The following is an 18789-nucleotide window of genomic DNA, read 5'->3' as shown; positions in this document are numbered from 1 at the left end:
ACAGGTGACATATTGCAATTAAATGATTGTAGCACAGTTTTTGTACTAACATGTGAGTAGAACGACGAGCGTCCTCAAGACGTACTCCCAGAGTGTACGGTGCGAGGAGTGTATGCGGGGCCCAACGTACTCGCCCCACAAGATGTCAATGGCCACGTAGCACGCCAGACCGTGCGTTATGAAGATAGCGAACGCCAGCAGGCATTGTACCACACTCGCTAGGCTACAAAAAAACATTTTTATTATTATAACTTCATTTGTTCACAGCTTTAACGTGCTCTTTTCATCGTTGCATCGGTTCCTCGTTTATGTATTTTCGAGTCAAACCTTTTCTTCATTTGTTTATTAACGCAAAGATTACTGTTTTCTGGACAGGTTCCGTAGATAACTATAAGATTTTTGTACTCTTAATTTGTTCATCGTTATCGTATAAAATATAATATAAACATTTACGTAAATAACCTACATTTCAGTTTCTGATGGTAAATTCAGTGTAATGCTACCAGCGGCGGCGTTGCCATACTGTAGGTAGCCGAACAGGCCCATGCCCACGTACAGAATGATGATGCTAATCATGGCGCGGTTGAGGACGCCGAACTTTCCTACGAAGTCCTTGGGGGTCTTCATCTCATTCTCGAGAGGCAGAATCTGTGTAACACATTTTTTGAGAAATTTAAAGAAAAAAAACATGTTATTGGTTTTATCCGCATCACGAAATTCATTAGTTGGGCGATTAATCTTATCACCATCGTTTTTTAACATAAAATAACATAAGTCTTTGTAAGTTTGATTTTCCAAATAAAACTTTTGGCAATAACATAAACCTGGATAATTTCTCTTAACCTTTTCTTTGACATTCTGCAATTGTTTACCGAATTGATATTGGAACAAAACCGGAGAGCATTAAATTCTGTTCTTTTGCATAAAATAATTTCGTAATTATATGCGATTTATTAGTTGAATAAAACTATGTATGTATCATTTAATAAACTTACTACACCGATAGCTTCCAACGCGAAGAGTACAGTTCCGAAGAAAAGTGGAAAGTCTCCGATTTTGCCAGCTGGTACTTTGCCTTCTAATGTAGGTGTAACTCTGAATATGTAATAGAGGATAATTCCGAAGCTGACAATGGTGACGGCGTTGGCGATAGCGGAGAACGGCGCGAGGTACTTGAGATCTCGCACCCAGTTAATAAGTACGAGAGGGACGAGGATCCATAGCATAACATCAGTCACGGCCACGTCTATTCCGAACTGCTTCGTCAGCACGAACTGAATGTTCTCAGACACGAACACCACGTACACGCAGCATGTGCCAATCTGATAGATTAGTAGAAATGCGTTCACGATATGCCTGCAAACAAAACAAATATGTCTATTATAGAAAATATCTTAGTAATGGATAATTTTTTTACTAATAGACTGGATTTCGTCTGTCGTTGGTGCAATCGAACTAATAGCAATGACTTATTTAGATTGTTTGATTAACAATTGAGCCGCTATAGAATTAGATATTACACAAAATATCTGAATGTGTCATTTGTAAGGAATGGACGAAAAAGTTTCTACAACAATACCACTTTGATTTATTACTTCTAGAAACACCATTCGTTGAATCCCTAAAGCTAATTGAAAACTAGTTCTTTCTATCAGGGCAAATAATAGGGATCATTAAACGAAACTTCTAACATATCGCTAAAGGTCAAAGCGGAATTTTCTTTTTACAAAGCCTTGAATTAATAAAAGATCGATGAAATATCTCGGCGAATAACACGATATATGTCCCAGTTATGAAGAACAGTTGACTTTTTTATTGCTCATGATTTACACAGACATGGATACATATCGGTATGGATATACTAACGCGGCATAAGGTGCGCAAGCCTTGCACCAGTCGGGGCCCTCTGACAGCGCTGCCTCCGCCGCGGCTGTGTATGTGAGCGACGGTACCTTCCGCCGCTTGCACAGCACGTAACAAGAGTCCATCAGTACGTGGATGCAGTAGGTGCACAGGACTCCAATCACCACGGTGCCGATAGCTCCCACTGCGTAACCCGACTTGGAGAAAGCGTGCGGCATCGCTAAAATACCGGTTCCTAAACTGCCCTTCATTAAGTGTAGCAGTGTTTCCGTGTTCCTAGAAAAAAAATATGAATAAATAAGCTATTGCGGCAGTAAGCTAGAACTAGAATTATATTGGTTTCGGGTAGCACAGGGGTTCCTCATTCCTAACTCTAATCGATAATCGTAACACTTTTTAAATAACTAATATTACGAGTAAGAAACATCATCATCAACCTGCCCTTATCCCTGAGGGTCGGCACAGTATGTACCACTCCTCCATACATCTCTATCAGCCGTCATATCTGAATTTACCCCCTTCTTACGCATATCCTCTTTCACACAATCTATCCATACTTTCTTTGGTCTTCCTCTACCTTTATTTATACTCTACCACATTCAATCTCATTACTTTTTTGTTTATATGATGTATGTTTATTTATTACGAGTAAGAAACAATTTGATTCTTTGTCTGTACCGAAAATACTTAAACAACTGAATGAATCTTTAAAAATTCTTTAATTCTTAAAAATTGTATTAAAGATAATGCAAGTGAATTCAATAGTATAACGCCGTATAAATCTTTTATTAGCGCAATATTGTTTGCTACAAAGTGACTTATACTTCTTTCACTAGATTGTGGTCACCATTTTTATGATTTTTATTGCTGCTTCCGACATTAATGTTAATGGACTTGAATTGCTATTTTAGTTATGTGATTTTGCAAGATGTGAATGTAACCTTTGTTCGCCCACGGATTTCCTAGTTATAATTCATGTCTCATTGATAAATACCTAACATAACTCTTTCCATAAATTATATTAGTCTATATGAACGTACAGAACACGCTCATAATGTAGCAATATAGAGAAGATGCCAATATCTAAGTATATATATTAGATACTAGCTTTTACCCGCGACTACGTCCGCGCGGAATAAAAATTAGAAAACGGGGTAAAAATTATCCTATGTCCGTTTCCTGGTTCTAAGCGATTCAGCCGTTCTTGAGTTATAAATAGTGTAACTAACACGACTTTCTTTTATATAACTAGTCTGGCCATAAATACTGTTACATAAAAACATTTCTTTTTTTCAACTTTTTAATTATTTTTAAATTTGAACACGTATATTATTTTAAAAACTTAATTCGTTTTTGCGCCATTTCACATATTTTTTTGTGTTCATTATCAAATTTAAATATGGAATGGGGTATTAAAGAAAATAGGATTGCAGTGATCGCCTTGTACAAAGTGGGTATGGAGCCGTCGATCATATTCCAGACACTTCAAAAGCTTGGTATCAGCCATATGTTCGTATATCGTACTATTAACAGATACAGCATCACTTCGTCTGTCGAAGACCAGAAAAGATCGGGGCGGCCGCGTGTTGTTAGAACTACAAAGGCTGTTAATGCTGTTAAAGCCAAAATTCGTCCAAACCCCATTAGGAAGCAAAAAAATCTTATCGCGAGAAATGAAGATTCCCGCTAGAACTCTGTCGCGTATTATAAAACAAAACCTGAAGCTCGGTGCTTATCGCCGATATACAGGACATGCCCTAAATCAATCTTTGCAATTAAAGAGAGTGGATCGATCAAAACGCCTTGTGTCGCGATACGCAGGAGAAAGGCACAGAAATATCCTCTTTACCGATGAAAAAATTTTCACGATTGAAGAACTCAATCAAAATGATAATGTGTACGCTCACAGTTCTAAAGAAGCTGCTCAAGTTGTCGGAAAGGTAAAACGTGGTCATCATCCTGCATCAGTGATGGTTTGGTGGGGCGTGTCTTATCAAGGAGTCACAAAACTAAACTTTTGTGGAAAAGGAGTGAAAACTTCAACCAAAGTATATCAAGATACAGTCTTGGATCATGCAGTGAAACCTCTCAGCAATACAATTATTAAAAATATACCATGGACTTTCCAGCAGGACTTTGCACCTTGTCACAAGGCACGAACTACCCAAGGCTGGCTTGAAACCAACGTTCCGGACTTTATAAGAGTTGAAGAGTGGCCCTCATCTAGCCTAGACCTCAACACTTTAGACTTCAAATTATGGTCAGTTTTAGAGGACATGGCCTGCTCTGAACGATACGGCAGCATTGAGTCTCTTAAAAAATCTTTGGAGCAAGCAGTGGCAAAATTTCTCTTGGATAGAGTGCGTAAATCCATAGATTCGTGGCCAAACAGATTAAAGGCCTGTATAAAAGCTAAAGATGGCCATTTCGAATAGAATATTTTTTTATTTTTTGCTGAAACCTTAATAAATATGTAGGTATAAATTTTATTAATATTACATTACTTCATTTAAAAAAAATGCATTTTCATTTGTAACAGAACTTATGGCTGGACTAAGTATATAGATATACACAATATATACTTAGATTATGTAAGTATATAACATTTGCCAAATAATAATTATTTTTTGTAACAATCTATCTATCTATATATATATATATAAAAATGAATTGCTGTTCGTAAGTCTCACTAAAACTCGAGAACGGCTGAACGGATTTATCTTATCTTAGTCTTGAAATGTTCGTGGAGGTCTAGGGAAGGTTTAAAAGGCGAGAAAAAAATCATACCGCTATTAAGTTTTTTTTAACTGCGCGCGGACGGAGCCGCGAGCGACAGCTAGTAACTAATAAATTACTTACTATTACTTATCTTAAACCTTATCGTCGTAACTGTACAAGACATATCAGATACTTTACTGTCATGAAATATGTAGATCTTTAAGGTTTGCAGTTGAACAAACTTCTGCTAATATAAACTTAAATAGTGTTTCTTTCAAATAAATATTTAGTTGATAAAAAAAAAATTATTGAGTGTGGAAGTAATTTTACGGATTTTGAAATGCAAGAAAAATCCGTGAAATTAATTTTATTTAATGGTTAGATAAATTTGTTCCATTTATTTCTAGAAATTCACTTGCTTTAGAATTTTTGTTTGCATTTTTTTAGCACGCTGTTAACAGCTTGTCTAGTTTCATGTGTATGAAACTGAAAAATGGAAACAAAATTAATTAATTCAAATTTATTTTTAAGATGTTTGATTATTTATAACTAGCTTTTAACCGCGACTCCGTCCGCGCGGAATAAAAAATAGAAAACGGGGTAAAAATTATCCTATGTCCTTTTCCTGGTTCTAAGCTACCTGCCTACCAATTTTCAGTCAAATCGATTCAGCCGTTCTTGAGTTATAAATAGTGTAACTAACACGACTTTCTTTTATATATATAGATGTCATAGCTTTATAAAATGTTAAGCATTTTTCGAATAATAAGTATGTTGTTATCAATTATGCATTAAATCTTTATACCCAATAGCTTAGAAGTGTAAATCAGATTATTTGGTCAAGGAACAAAAGCGAATTCGACCTTAGCTATTATCGTGTGTGTTCACTGTCGAATTATGAACATGACATGTTCCTAAATGTATATACATTATATACAACTAGCTTTTACCCGCGACTCCGTCCGCGCGGAATAAAAAAATGCACACAAAATAAAAAAGTTCCTATGTCCGTCTCCTAGTTCTAAGCTAGCTCCCCATCAATTTTCAGCTAAATCAGTTCGACCGATCTTGAGTTATAAATAGTGTAACTAACACGACTTTCTTTTATATATATAGATAACATATTGATGTACTCGTATCTGGGGCTTTAACAACATTGACATTTCTACTAATAATTGTTGTATGTTTTTGTCAAAAAGACGGAAAAAGATGGCAATAGTATACATGTAACACTGCATTGGATTCAATTTGAGTTCTAGGGTTAAAGAAAAGGAGGACAGTTTTTACGTGTATTTCTGCAGATTAGTTTGCTTATTAGTTTTTGTCAGTTACTTCGTATGAAATATTTGCTAAAATTTATATTGTATCAAGTTAATTTGTACATTCAACGTTGAAAACAGTAATAAACTGTGAACTGCTTGGTATGCAGGTCGTGGGCGGTGATACGTCTCGAGAAAAATTTCCATCATTTATTACTTACAAGGATACAGCATATAGAGAACTTGACCGTCATACGTATTACAAAAATGCTAATGCGATTCAGTAAACAGAGCCATAATCTCTTATCATCAATCTGCTCAGAAATAGAGTTCTTAACTATATCTTGGCATTCTATATTACTTTGTATCTTAATCATATTTGACCTCAACAGTTATATTATAAAAAAAAAACATAATAATCTACTAATACTATGAATGCGATAATTTGGTTGAATGGATTTTGGTAACACTTAACTGCACTGATCAGGGGAAATTTGGAACATATAGATAGATTACGAGTGAGAGATTACGTCCGTACATAGCTTACAGAGGGGAGAAAACATGCAAACGTTGAATTTTCTTGCTAACTAACTATTTTGACATAGATTAAGTAACGAATTATGCCACAGTATTCTTTTGAATATTCAATATTCTAACTCTCTAATAATATTCAAACTCCTAGGAAGTGCAAAGAGAAACAATATGTTTTTGCTATAAATGTGTTTAAATAAGTACCACGAAATAAATATTGTCATTGCTCGATATCAGTATTTTCATAATATTATCATGCGACTAGGTTTGTTTAGGTTCTCTTTAGATTTTAATTCTAATCAACTCGGAATTCCACGGATTTTCTTTTGTTGTCAAGTTTTCTAATGGCCGAGACAAAAACGACGGAAATACTATAAACATCATAAGCAACTATTGCATACTTATTATTTAAATAATTTATAAATGTAATAAAAGTTGGAATATTCTAGCTCCATAGAATTTCCGTACACAGACCTTTGAGCGCAATTGTACGTCTTTGTAATATTAATTATTTCCCATCGACATCGTTTTATTGTTGCTTCCTGGAAATGAACGATAAGGAAAAATCCTTGTGATCCATAACCGAAAGCAAAAATAATTTAAAAGGGCCGATGCTCATCGTTACTATGAGTGTATAGCGAACAGGAAGAAGATTGCTATCAATACAAAGGTCATCTGGCTCCAGTCAATTCATATTAAAAATTCCCTGCACTCGCGTGTTATTTGACATTTGCAAGGTCAATTCAAAAATGTTTTCTACTTTGTTTCAATTTGGCGATATTAATTGATATTTGTTTACAACTAGAATCGAATACTTTTTTGGATTACTGACTGGTCACTGGTCAGTCATGTCGAGGTCGGACTGATCTAAAATCACCGATACTTGAGTTAACATTCAAATACCGCACCATTTTCTATTACTATGCCTACGTCACAAAAATAGTATAGTTGGTTTAAGGAAAAAATAAGAATATTATGTAAAAATTGTAAAAGTATGGATATGAAAGAGGAGAGAAATGGTTGAGATCACGCCAAAACTGTTATATATCTGCATATACGTAGCTTTGGTCGCGGTCGTGAGCTGCGTTGTTATTGTTGTGATATATATAGTAAGTTATCTTTCAGAACTAACGCAACTACTTTCAAAGTTGTTGCGTTGTTAAAAACTGTTTTTTTAATTATCTATATATATAAAAGAAAGTCGTGTTAGTTACACCATTTATAACACAAGAACGGCTAAATCGATTTGACTGAAAATTGGTGGGCAGGTAGCTTAGAACCAGGAAAAGGACATAGGATAATTTTTACTCCGTTTTCTATTTTTTATTCCGCGCGGACGGAGTCGCGGGTAAAAGCTAGTTTTGTATAAAGATTTTTCGTGGATATGAGGAAACTCACGTGGTAGGATGATCTACGACTCTGTTCTCATATGGTTCATATTCTTCTACTTCTTGAACGTTCTTCTCTTTCATGTTAACAAGGAATATCCCTTTGTCTGCTCCTGGTGGCTTCTTTTCTTCTTTCATCGGCGCTAGACTGCAAATAAAGGTAAAGTGTTAACGTGCTATAAGGACTTTTATTTAATATTTTTTAAGAGATCATTATAACACTAATGAGTGCATGGTGACATAATCTTCTCTAAACATGGTGATTAAAAATCTTGGTACACTTCAACAGTAAATTTGAAACACATCATTTTGATATTCTTTTTTATTTAACAAATGACTGAATAACAATCGATTGTATCGTATAGTTTCAACAGGTGGTAATCCGTCAAACTTAAGTACTGAATGACAGATTGCTGTTGCAAGAATTTCCATACTTATGTGTGTGTTGCATGACATTTGAATGCTTTTCTATGTAATTAAAACAACAACAAATCATAAATTATTGTAATAATTTATCTTTTACTAAGAAAACAATATAATTTACAACATCTTATTGTGAGATTAAATTATTTTCGCTCCTTTTAGGATATCTCTCGATCAATACTAATATTATTTATATTTAAACGAAGCAATTTTTTAAAATAAAATTTGATATGGCTTCTTGATTTATGGAGCTGAATTTATTTTATCATAAACAAATGCAGTTTTGAATGGGAGCCAAGATATCGTTCATACATTTCATGGAAAGGCATCATAAGCGTATTACGAATTATCAAGAAACGATTGTCCATAACTACATATTAGTTGAAATATAATGCCTGTTGTAAATAATACAATGGGAAAAGTGAAGTCATGGACGAAGTTACATTTTAATTTCTTATTTATTTCACCATTTCTTTCGCATGGTACTATAACTTCCTCACTGAGTTGATATAACAGTGATATAAAGGAGCCGCCCTTACGGTTGTTCTGGATAAAAATTGGATGCAAATATTTGTCGGAGGGGTTTACCTTGCGGGCGCGAATTCGTCCGGTTCGAAAGACGGGTTGACCATGAGACCGGTGTGCCGTCGCGCCCATTCTGCCGCCTCCTGCGCAAGAAACAATTGACTAATTAAAATAACATACAATCTTTCATTGCAATTTCGTACACAAAGTAGACCGTTACCTTTTTTAGTATGAAGCGGTAAAGAATATTTTTATTTTTCCAGGGTAAAAAGTCGTTTCTTAAGTTGAGAAATAGTGAATTAAACATATATTTCACATAAAATAGAAAATACAAAGGTAAAAGAATTCGCTAAAAGGGAAATAAAATAATCGCTGGCGACAGCGATTAATCTGCGGACAATATTAAAAGATATACAATACCTACATGGGCATAGAAAATGGCATAAAATAAAAAGACATGACATGACAGCTGCAGTACGAAAAGGACCTTCTGACACTTTTTTGACATTGACAGTAGGGCTAGTGAGCTATCCTAGTTTAGTTTGACATATGCCCAACGGATCAGATATCCTTGCGTCGCGTTGGTCTATAAATATGGGTTTCCACTGCAGTGACACTTGTTGTTGTCTTTGTTTTATGAAAGAGGATGTTAGGGTGACAATTTATTGATACAAGTGTCACTGCAATTGACTTCTAAAGTAATATTGTCATTATGTTATTGACTATTTGTAGTCGATTGAAAGACCGGAGGTAGCCGGGAGGTCTGCGAGAAGGCGACGGGCGCTGACGCCTAACGAGTCGCATCCTGCGATTTGTGATTGTCGATGTCTATGCAAATGTCTCAATTATCTTCATATCACTGGACGGCGCAACAATGCACTGACATTGTAGTCTTGTTCAGTTTGCTTGCAGCTATGGTTGCAAATTCACATGCGGAAGCACGCCACGCTCCTCCGCTTCGAGCCTCCGAGGCGTTCAACTCAACCTTTTATACATAAAGGAAATTGGAACAAAAAATAAGGAGTACAAAAGCCAAAAGAAGTATTTACGACAATGTGTATTTAAATGAGAAGAGAAAAGTAAAACAAAACCGTTGCGTTAAAGAACCTAACCTAGTTAACTGATTGAAACCTCTTTCAGGTTTTCTTTTTCTTCAAATGTTTTTAAAAGTTATTTCAATGTACTTTGTTATAATATAAACAAATGAAAGCCACGGTGTCGCACGTTTTCACATTTAAATCACGATTTTTATGCTACGTTTACATTGACATTTTTGAAATAAACGCGATCGTTTTCGGTTTTATGGCAAAGTTGTTATTCAATGCTTGCTTTTAATAACTTATTGATACAAGGATAAGATCAGGATTTGGTTAAATTCTCGCTACACGTAATCGATTCACGAAATCGATTTCAGAAGACGTGCAAGAATTTTATAATAAGTATCGTAACGCTTAAAAAATTTATACCGTACGAAATAAAGAACATTCAAATTTTATCCTTTTTGAATGTGACATTTTTACAACATTATGTTTTTATTTTTCACTTGAGGATAATTTTATGTTTGACAATTGCTTTCAATTCAATGGTGTGATTGAGTAACAAACAAACAAAAGAACACAAAACAAAAAGCAAACGCAAGTGCGTCAACGAGGCACCAAGTGCTGGACGCAGGGTAATGAAACCAACCAACTAATGCTGGTAAAGACGAATTGATAACAAAAGATTACGGAGGTTGATTCTGAGAAAATACATTTTGAAATATCAAGAAAGTACTAAGTGGTTGGTTTGGAAACTGGATGCACCGCTATCGTACGATGATACGAACACGGTAGATTTAGTCATTAAACATTGTAAAAATAACAATGGAATTGAATCTAAAACCATGAAGATATCGATAGTCCATTCACTCATGACCTTTCAGTTTTATATAAATCTTAACATCATTCTACATAAGCATCGATCAACATGTGGTGGTAGTTGAATAGTCAAATACCGAAACAGATTGTGTACTCGATATCACTATGTGGCTCGGAAAATATAAAAAAAAAATGTAATTTAATATAATTTGGTAATTCACCTGTTCCTCTTAAAAGTACCAAAATGATAGACAATCGTTTCATTAATTAGATTAATTACTAAAATAATTTAGTCACTGATTACATTACATGTATCTTTATCGTAGCCGTATTGGCATCAGTACAACAAATAGTCAGTTACTACGGTAATCCTGTGTGAACGGGAACGGTTTTAGTGTTTGTATGTAGAGTAACTATTGAGTTTGTTAGTGTTGTTTGGGCGGGAGCCAGCGCGGGCACGAAAGCGCGGCGTGGTGCCGAAGGTCGGAAACGGGACAACATGCTCCCTCAACTCTAAAACTTCAATCCATTCCAGTATTTCTCGTCATCAAATCGAACTCACCAATCACAGACATTGGAATATCGAAGTATAAGTTACAAAAATACTTTGATATTAGTTATATCTGCTTTTTAGAGTTGGCAATGACACTCGGGCGCCACTATTTTGCGTACTAGAATCTAACTAATAATATAAACTAGCTTTTACCCGCGACTCCGTCCGCGCGGAATAAAAAATAGAAAACGGGGTAAAAATTATCGTATGTCCGTTTCCTGGTTCTAAGCTACCTGCCCACCAATTTTCAGTCAAATCGATTCAGCCGTTCTTGAGTTATAAATAGTGTAACATAACACAACTTTCTTTCATATATATAAGATAGATGTGAAAGTTTAAATGAATGTTTGCTAGAAGGTATATCCGGAACAGCTCAACGGATCTTACTGAAATTTGGCATATTTGTAGAACATAGTCTCTAAGAACAGGCTAATTGTTGTTTTATTTTTAAATCCGCGCGGACGGAGTCGCGAGCTTCAGCTAGTCTTTAAAAAACATGGTCATGATACATAATATATAAATGTAATAATTAATTTCACATATGTTAAAAATCTAATAACATTCTTCTTTTATAAACACATTAGTGTACTGTGTACTTATCTATAAATGTTTTCGCGTGGTCATGTTAAATCTAACGTCGCGCTGGTGCTCGTTATTGACGTTATATATCTAATAAATTAACCTTATATGGCAAGTTGTATATAATGATTCCATAAATTTACATAATGTATTTATGTAATAGATTGGACGATTTATAATTGATTGAAACTTTTTGAGCCATTTTTCTCCTTTGGGAAACGTCCAGACGTCTTTCATGAGTTTTGTAAACTTTGAATTCATCATAATGATCGTGATGGTGATGAAATTTTAACGCCTTTAGTTACGTATACTATTGCTAGTGGAAAGGGCTTTATTAAGTGCTAATAAATACTGTACATTACACGTAACTATTTACCTCAAACAAAAATACACCAAATTACTTGTAAGTTGGTACATCATATACTACGAAATGTTGTATTTTGTTATTCTCATGCTTATATTAAATATGTGCGTGGCCTTCACGATTTGTGTGTTAAATAAGAAATATACAGGTAATTTTCCATTCGCATTTTAATCAATGAAGAATGAAGACTTCTACTAACAGTACATCATACATATGTATGTATAAGATAGGTTACAAGTAGCATGTTAATATTAAATGAAAACAAGAATAGACGATTAACTGGCGCTAGTATGAGAAGGTAATACTGAGCGTAGTTTGAGTACACATTAAACAACTGAGTGCGGCAGTTAGGTATTTTATCGGATTTCATGAAAAACTGTTTTCGTGTGAAAACTGGTGTTGCTACAGAGTTAGTCCTGAATAAATTATCTACATAAGAGTTGAAACTTAGACTTAGACTTAACTTAGATTTCTCATATGTGGTTAAAGGCTAAGAAGAACATGACGGCCATACTGAGATCATTAAAGTGATTTTAAGATGTAGATTTTGTAGTCGATAAACAGACTTTCAGAATCTAGACACGGTTGAAACCATGTGCTAATGTTTCTTTTCCTCTTCGTAGAACTCATGGGCACGTGTTCTGTGAACAGTAATGGTAGCTGTCACACTGATGGTGTTCCGTCGTGTGCCAACTGCACATTACAGTAAACTATCTGACGCATTCGTATAAATAGTTTTGTAATCATATTTCGTACTATTGCCAATTCTTCACGCTGCACTTTATAGTTGTTTAAGTTTACAAGCACTCTATTCTCAAAGATTAGACTATCTCTGGATAAAGTTTTTAAAATATATCAATAATCCATGATTATTAATTTTAAAATAACTTATCCAAGAATTGATGAATCATTACACTACTTTTTAGCCGACTTCAAAAAGAAGGAGGTTATCAATTCGACTGTATTTTTTTTTTTTTTTTTTTTTTTTATGTGTGTTACCGCGAAACTCCGCCCCTGGTGGTCCGATTTTGATGAAAAATATTTTAATCGAAAGGAAGTGCTTGCAGGTGGGTCCCATTTTTTTTTTTTTTTTTTTTAATAACTAGAAGACTAGTAGATTTTGAATATAGCTTCAAAATTTGTTGCGAACATTAGGGACATTTTTGCTTTCAGCGCTTACGTAGGCTAAACTATAGGACCTACATAAAAATGATGTATGGCGAATTGAAGCTCTTTAAATGTGCTAAATAAAAGTCCGCGATAGCATATATCTATCTTTTATAGTTTTCTCACAATAACCATTTTTTTCTTCAGAAACATCAATTAAATTCATGCCCTATTTCCGACGCTATTATTCGAGTTCAGTATTAACCCTTATGTAAATAAACATGTTCATTATCAAGAGAATTTAATGTAGATTATATTTGCAATTGAAACTATATCATTCTGTCTAATAGTTTAGGAGATATCGTAAGAATAAAATTACGCGGAAACGAAAAATGCTACACGAAAAGCACAATTTTGCTTTCTGGGCTTACGTAGGTCAAACTATATGACTTACATAAAAATGATGTATGGAGTAATTATACATCTTTAAATTTGCTAAATAAACGTCTTCGGTGGCATATATCTATCATCTATGGATGTCTCACAAAAACCATGTTATTGTGAACAAACTTCGATTAAAATGCACACGAAAAACAGCGTCGTAAGCTTACGGCGCTATTATATTATATTCGATATGAATCCTTATCCAAATAAATATGTTTGATGGCTAGAGTATTAAATGCAGATTACGTTAGCCTTTAAACTATGTAATTCTGATCAATAGTTTGGGAGATATTAAATAATTAAAAACTACGCGCATTCGAAAAATGCTAGTGCGGCGCGCGGCTGGACAAAATTAAAGGCACGCTACGATATATAGTTCGGTAATTTTCAATTTGTATACCGATTTTGATAATTATTTCATTGTTTAAAGGATAAGTGGTTATCTGCTGCATTCTAAATTAGTTTTTGAATCGAAGTACACACATATCAAATAGGAAAGTCCTTTTCTTTATTTGTCTTATTTATGTCTTTATATGTATTAAGGAAATTTGTAATTGAACTTCAAATTCACTAAAAATTGTGAAATAAAACAAAAATTTTAAGAAAAAAAAATAGCCGACTTCAAAAAAAAAACAATCGCAAACAAAATGCACTCAAAAGTAACCTAAAAAAACCAATTTCAAACAAAATGCACTCAAAAGAAACATAAAAAAAAATTCAAACAAAATGCACTAAAAAGAAACAAAATAATGTCATGAAAACTCTCTAAACTCTAGTAGTTAGTAGTAGGGGCTCAGTTTTCCGCAACTCCACGACAAGCGCGTATTTTGGGTGTCTCTAAACTCTAAAGAAAGTTCTCTTCTTTCTTGTAACATGTCTATATTGTATAATTATTGTTATTTTGGAGTCGGTTTCGGCCTAAGTAGGGACATAAACGTAAGTATGTCTAATACATCTCAAATATAAAATGTCACCTATTTACTTCAGCCGACACCGACTGCGAAATAACAATAATTATACAATATAGACATGTTACAAGAAAGAAGAGAACTTTCTTTAGAGTTTAGAGACACCCAAAATACGCGCTTGTCGTGGAGTTGCGGAAAACTGAGCCCCTACTACTAACTACTAGAGTTTAGAGAGTTTTCATGACATTATTTTGTTTCTTTTTAGTGCATTTTGTTTGAATTTTTTTTTATGTTTCTTTTGAGTGCATTTTGTTTGAAATTGGTTTTTTTAGGTTACTTTTGAGTGCATTTTGTTTGCGATTGTTTTTTTTTTGAAGTCGGCTATTTTTTTTTTGTTGCTCTTTGCATTTTTATATTTACAACAACCTCTTATTGTGGGTTTTGACTGTAGAGACATTTGTATCAATACATATTGTAAGTCTATGTTTTTTCAATGGGAATGTAAGGGAGAGATGTGTTTTGATACAAATAGCATATTGGAGTTCTGAGGTTTCATTGTCCTTTTAATGAACGTACCAGCAGACTTTTCTACTCGCTAGTATCATTATGATACTAACGGTCGCCCGCGACTTCGTCATCGTAGAATTTAAAAAAAAGTAGCTTATGATATGTCCGCGTACATCAGCTATCATCACGTCAGTCCAGCCGTTCCGGTGATTACCCGTAATAAACGCGGCCTTGCGGACAAACATACAGACAGACAAACAGACAGACAGACAAAGGTAAAAATTATTTTTCATTATCAGCAACGCCATATACATTACGTGTACGAAATATGATTTTTTTTACATTCAGACACACCAACTCTATTAATAGGTATAGATTCGCATCCAAACGAAGTTTTGGCACTACCAGTGATTTTATGTGAACATTTTTTTTTGCTATTTATCAAAGTCAAGTACTTGTTTGTGTTCTTGGTAATATCGTCAAAATTAAAAATACATTATTTCGCGTATGTTTTGGCAGGTTGCGAATATTTCACGTCATAGCCGCGCCTCCCGACTTTTTATTTTGGTCAAGTCAAATAATTTCGATAAAAAACAGACGACAGATAATAATCTGATTACAAACAGTTACAAACTACGACGAGCTTTGATTCGATACATTTGCGTCCGAATAAAACTTGAGGTGCAGTCTTTTTTAGTAAAAAAAAATATTATCAGTAAACAGTTCTTATTACAAACATCCTGAAAATCATTATTGATATACATAGATATTGAAACCATAATTAAAGTTAAAATTGAATTTCATTACACACCATGATAATACAGCAATAGCTAAAGGAAAAAAAACTTAAAACATAATTTCCAATACCTTTTATTATATTATTAACTCATATATTGTATTACTCTTTATTCAAAAATATAAAAAAAAAATTATATACTCCAATCTATATATATAAAAGAAAGTCGTGTTAGTTACACTATTTATAACTCAAGAACGGCTGAATTGATTTGACTGAAAATTGGTGGGCAGGTAGCTTAGAACCAGGAAAAGGACATAGGATAATTTTTACCCCGTTTTCTATTTTTTATTCCGCGCGGACGGAGTCGCGGGTAAAAGCTAGATAAATATGAAGTTTCACTTGGATAATTGGATCGGCAACTTCACGGCGCACCCGTAATCTACTTATGTGCAGCGCAAATTATATTTTTTAACTAGTTACAGGGAAGTGTTATAATATTTTAATGTTGGACCATGCCATGCCGTCAGTATACTTGTGTGTAATATACAAGTGTGCGTGTCAGGCGTGAGGGGAGGGGAGGACGAAGGAGTCGCAACAGCACCGGCAGACCGGTCGGCGCCGACCGGTCCCAATGGAAAATTTTGCGCTTTCTTCTGCCCTTACTCTCCGCACTTCGTTACAATCCGCACAGCATTGACCACTGTCGTCATCCATACACAAAGAATTTTACAATTGTATTAACATTGCATCTGTCACACACTAAAATTAAGCTAGATGAAACAATGTTTAATTGATCATAAAATATGTTTTTCCGTATTTTACACACTAAACTTTATAATCATAATTGCAACTCCATCAAGTAATAAGAGACATAAAGACAACAATCCCGGATACGCTTTTTCCTTAAGTTTATTTCACGTAGATACCATGCTTCGGTAGCAAAACAAGTTTATTAGAAGTTGTTATCTTGTTTTATAGAAGGATGTCTGTATGTTTTGTACAAGCGTTTCGTTAGTGAAAACTCATAGCAACAGATAATAAACAATTCTTATACGCACTCTATGCATGGACAATTATATCTTTTTTATGAGTTACTCGGATAAAAGTGATAGATCAATGCGTACGCATACATACGCATATATGATGTTAAAATCTTTTAATATTGAATGATATTCAAAAATAATAATTTCAAACTAATCGAATGTATTTGCAGGTGAAGGGTACCCGCTTAGTGCGAAGTGATATCAACACCGCAAAAAGCTAATTACCATGCACGCCACACTTCAAACTGTGTCACAAGAATACTGGATATAACTAATTTCCGTCTCAAAGTAACTGGATAAAACTGATTTTATAGCCAGTGACCAGGTGTTTTAATGTTATGCATTGGGTCCTGGATTAGATTTTTATCTTGGTTAAAATCTAAAATTGAGCAACGCATCTGTATTTGCGAATGTCCATGGGCACCAGTCGTTTCGCTTTTTCGGCGAATTCAGGTGACCGCTTGGTCGTTTGCAACCTTGTAATTTTAAAAAAGACATATTCGTTTTATGCTGGTAAGAGGAGAGACGAATGGAATCTGGCGAAGAAGAAATTTAAATATGAATGCGGGAGTAGTAACCTTAGAGATGGATGGATTACTTGAAAGGTGAGATATGATTAAGAGGGGAGTGCCGACTGATTGATCGAATAATAAAAACCGGTATCCCTTATTACAGGTAAGCAGAGATATTCGGCGGGGAAACACTGGTTTCATTATTTTATAAAAGTAAAAATCAGTTAAAAAAGGACTTGAGGACAAAAATCGCATAAAATATCTTAAAATTTCATGCAAGGGGTGAAACCGTTCCAATCTGATAATATATAGGTAGAATTATTTAGAGACTCCATGAAAAATATTATTTTTGGCAGAACTCTGTGACAGGTGACGTGTTTCGCAGATCATATTAAGAATCGATGATACGATGGAAGTATTCAGAGAAATATTATTTGCATGCTATTAATGCAGTGCAGTAAACGTGCTTTTGTACCAATTTAAAAACAACTGTAAATTACGAATCAATTCATCTAAATGAGCAGAAATCAATATACCTTCACTGATTGATCTATCTAACGTGTTGAATAAAACTCTACTCTAATCTGTGAACAATATAAGGGTGAGACGATATTGCGTTGAGTTGCGAAGATACGCTAACAGGTAGAATATAAAGTTTTGTGCAAGCGGAACCTTGAAGCGCGCTCCGCGATCTCAGAAACTGGTTCCATCTGGATTTATCTGGTTTTACAATTACTTAATTCACGGCGTACATCGTATAAGGCCTTTCGATAAACAGATTTAATGAATTAACCTTTCGTTAGTTTCGAGACATCAGTCCTTATACGAGAAATATGGACTCGTGTTTCGTATCTTATTATATTTAATTATATTTGATTTGATTGTTGCAAAATCATGGCCATAAATATGTATTGGCTGTTTATGGTATTAATTAAAACAAAGATAAGAAATTGAGGTTATTTTAGAACACATTTTAAAATGCAGATGATGGCGACAGGTTATATTTCTATTTTTCAATTATAACCGATTATAGGCATTTATGTTTAAAATAATCAATGTGAAAAAAGTAATTATAATAGTTAGCAATATTAACGAAGTTGTGGCGCCACCGGAGTTATGTTCCAAGTACGTTACCAATATCGAAAAAAAAGTATATAAAAATAAATGAATGAATTTTTCCACAATGTCAGGTTTTAACATTTGGGTGTTTGCCAGCGAGCAGTGCGCTTTACAAGAGCCATTAGGTGTGTCCAACGGTATTTTAACACTGTCGGCGCCATATGACACTTTCTTTCAATATTACGGAATTCCTCTATTCATAGGTTTACTAATGATCTAAATAAATATGATAAAACTGTAACGTAGAATAAACACGCTATCCGGTTTCAGTTTTTAATATTATGTTGTATTTAACATTAATAGTTTTACAATAGGTTATTCTTAACAAATATAATTAGATAATAAGACGTC

The 18789-nt window shown here is 34.2% G+C and overlaps 1 protein-coding gene across 1 annotated transcript in view; it reads right to left on the bottom strand.

The window, feature by feature from the left end:
- Window positions 1–18789, bottom strand: part of LOC106720028 (proton-coupled amino acid transporter-like protein CG1139) — a 37969-nt gene that overhangs the window by 681 nt on the left and 18499 nt on the right. Inside the window, exons 2-7 of the mRNA XM_014514573.2 lie at window positions 8771–8850; window positions 7770–7907; window positions 1867–2139; window positions 996–1356; window positions 467–648; window positions 51–223 (exon numbers count right to left, since the gene is read on the bottom strand). Coding sequence (XP_014370059.2) covers window positions 51–223; window positions 467–648; window positions 996–1356; window positions 1867–2139; window positions 7770–7907; window positions 8771–8850 — 1207 coding nt within the window. The remainder of the gene's footprint in view (window positions 1–50; window positions 224–466; window positions 649–995; window positions 1357–1866; window positions 2140–7769; window positions 7908–8770; window positions 8851–18789) is intronic.

This window comes from Papilio machaon, chromosome Z (genome assembly GCF_912999745.1).
Source record: "Papilio machaon chromosome Z, ilPapMach1.1, whole genome shotgun sequence".
Taxonomy (NCBI): domain Eukaryota; kingdom Metazoa; phylum Arthropoda; class Insecta; order Lepidoptera; family Papilionidae; genus Papilio; species Papilio machaon.
Note: the sequence above shows the minus strand (reverse complement) of the source record. Positions and strands in the feature narration are given on the sequence as shown.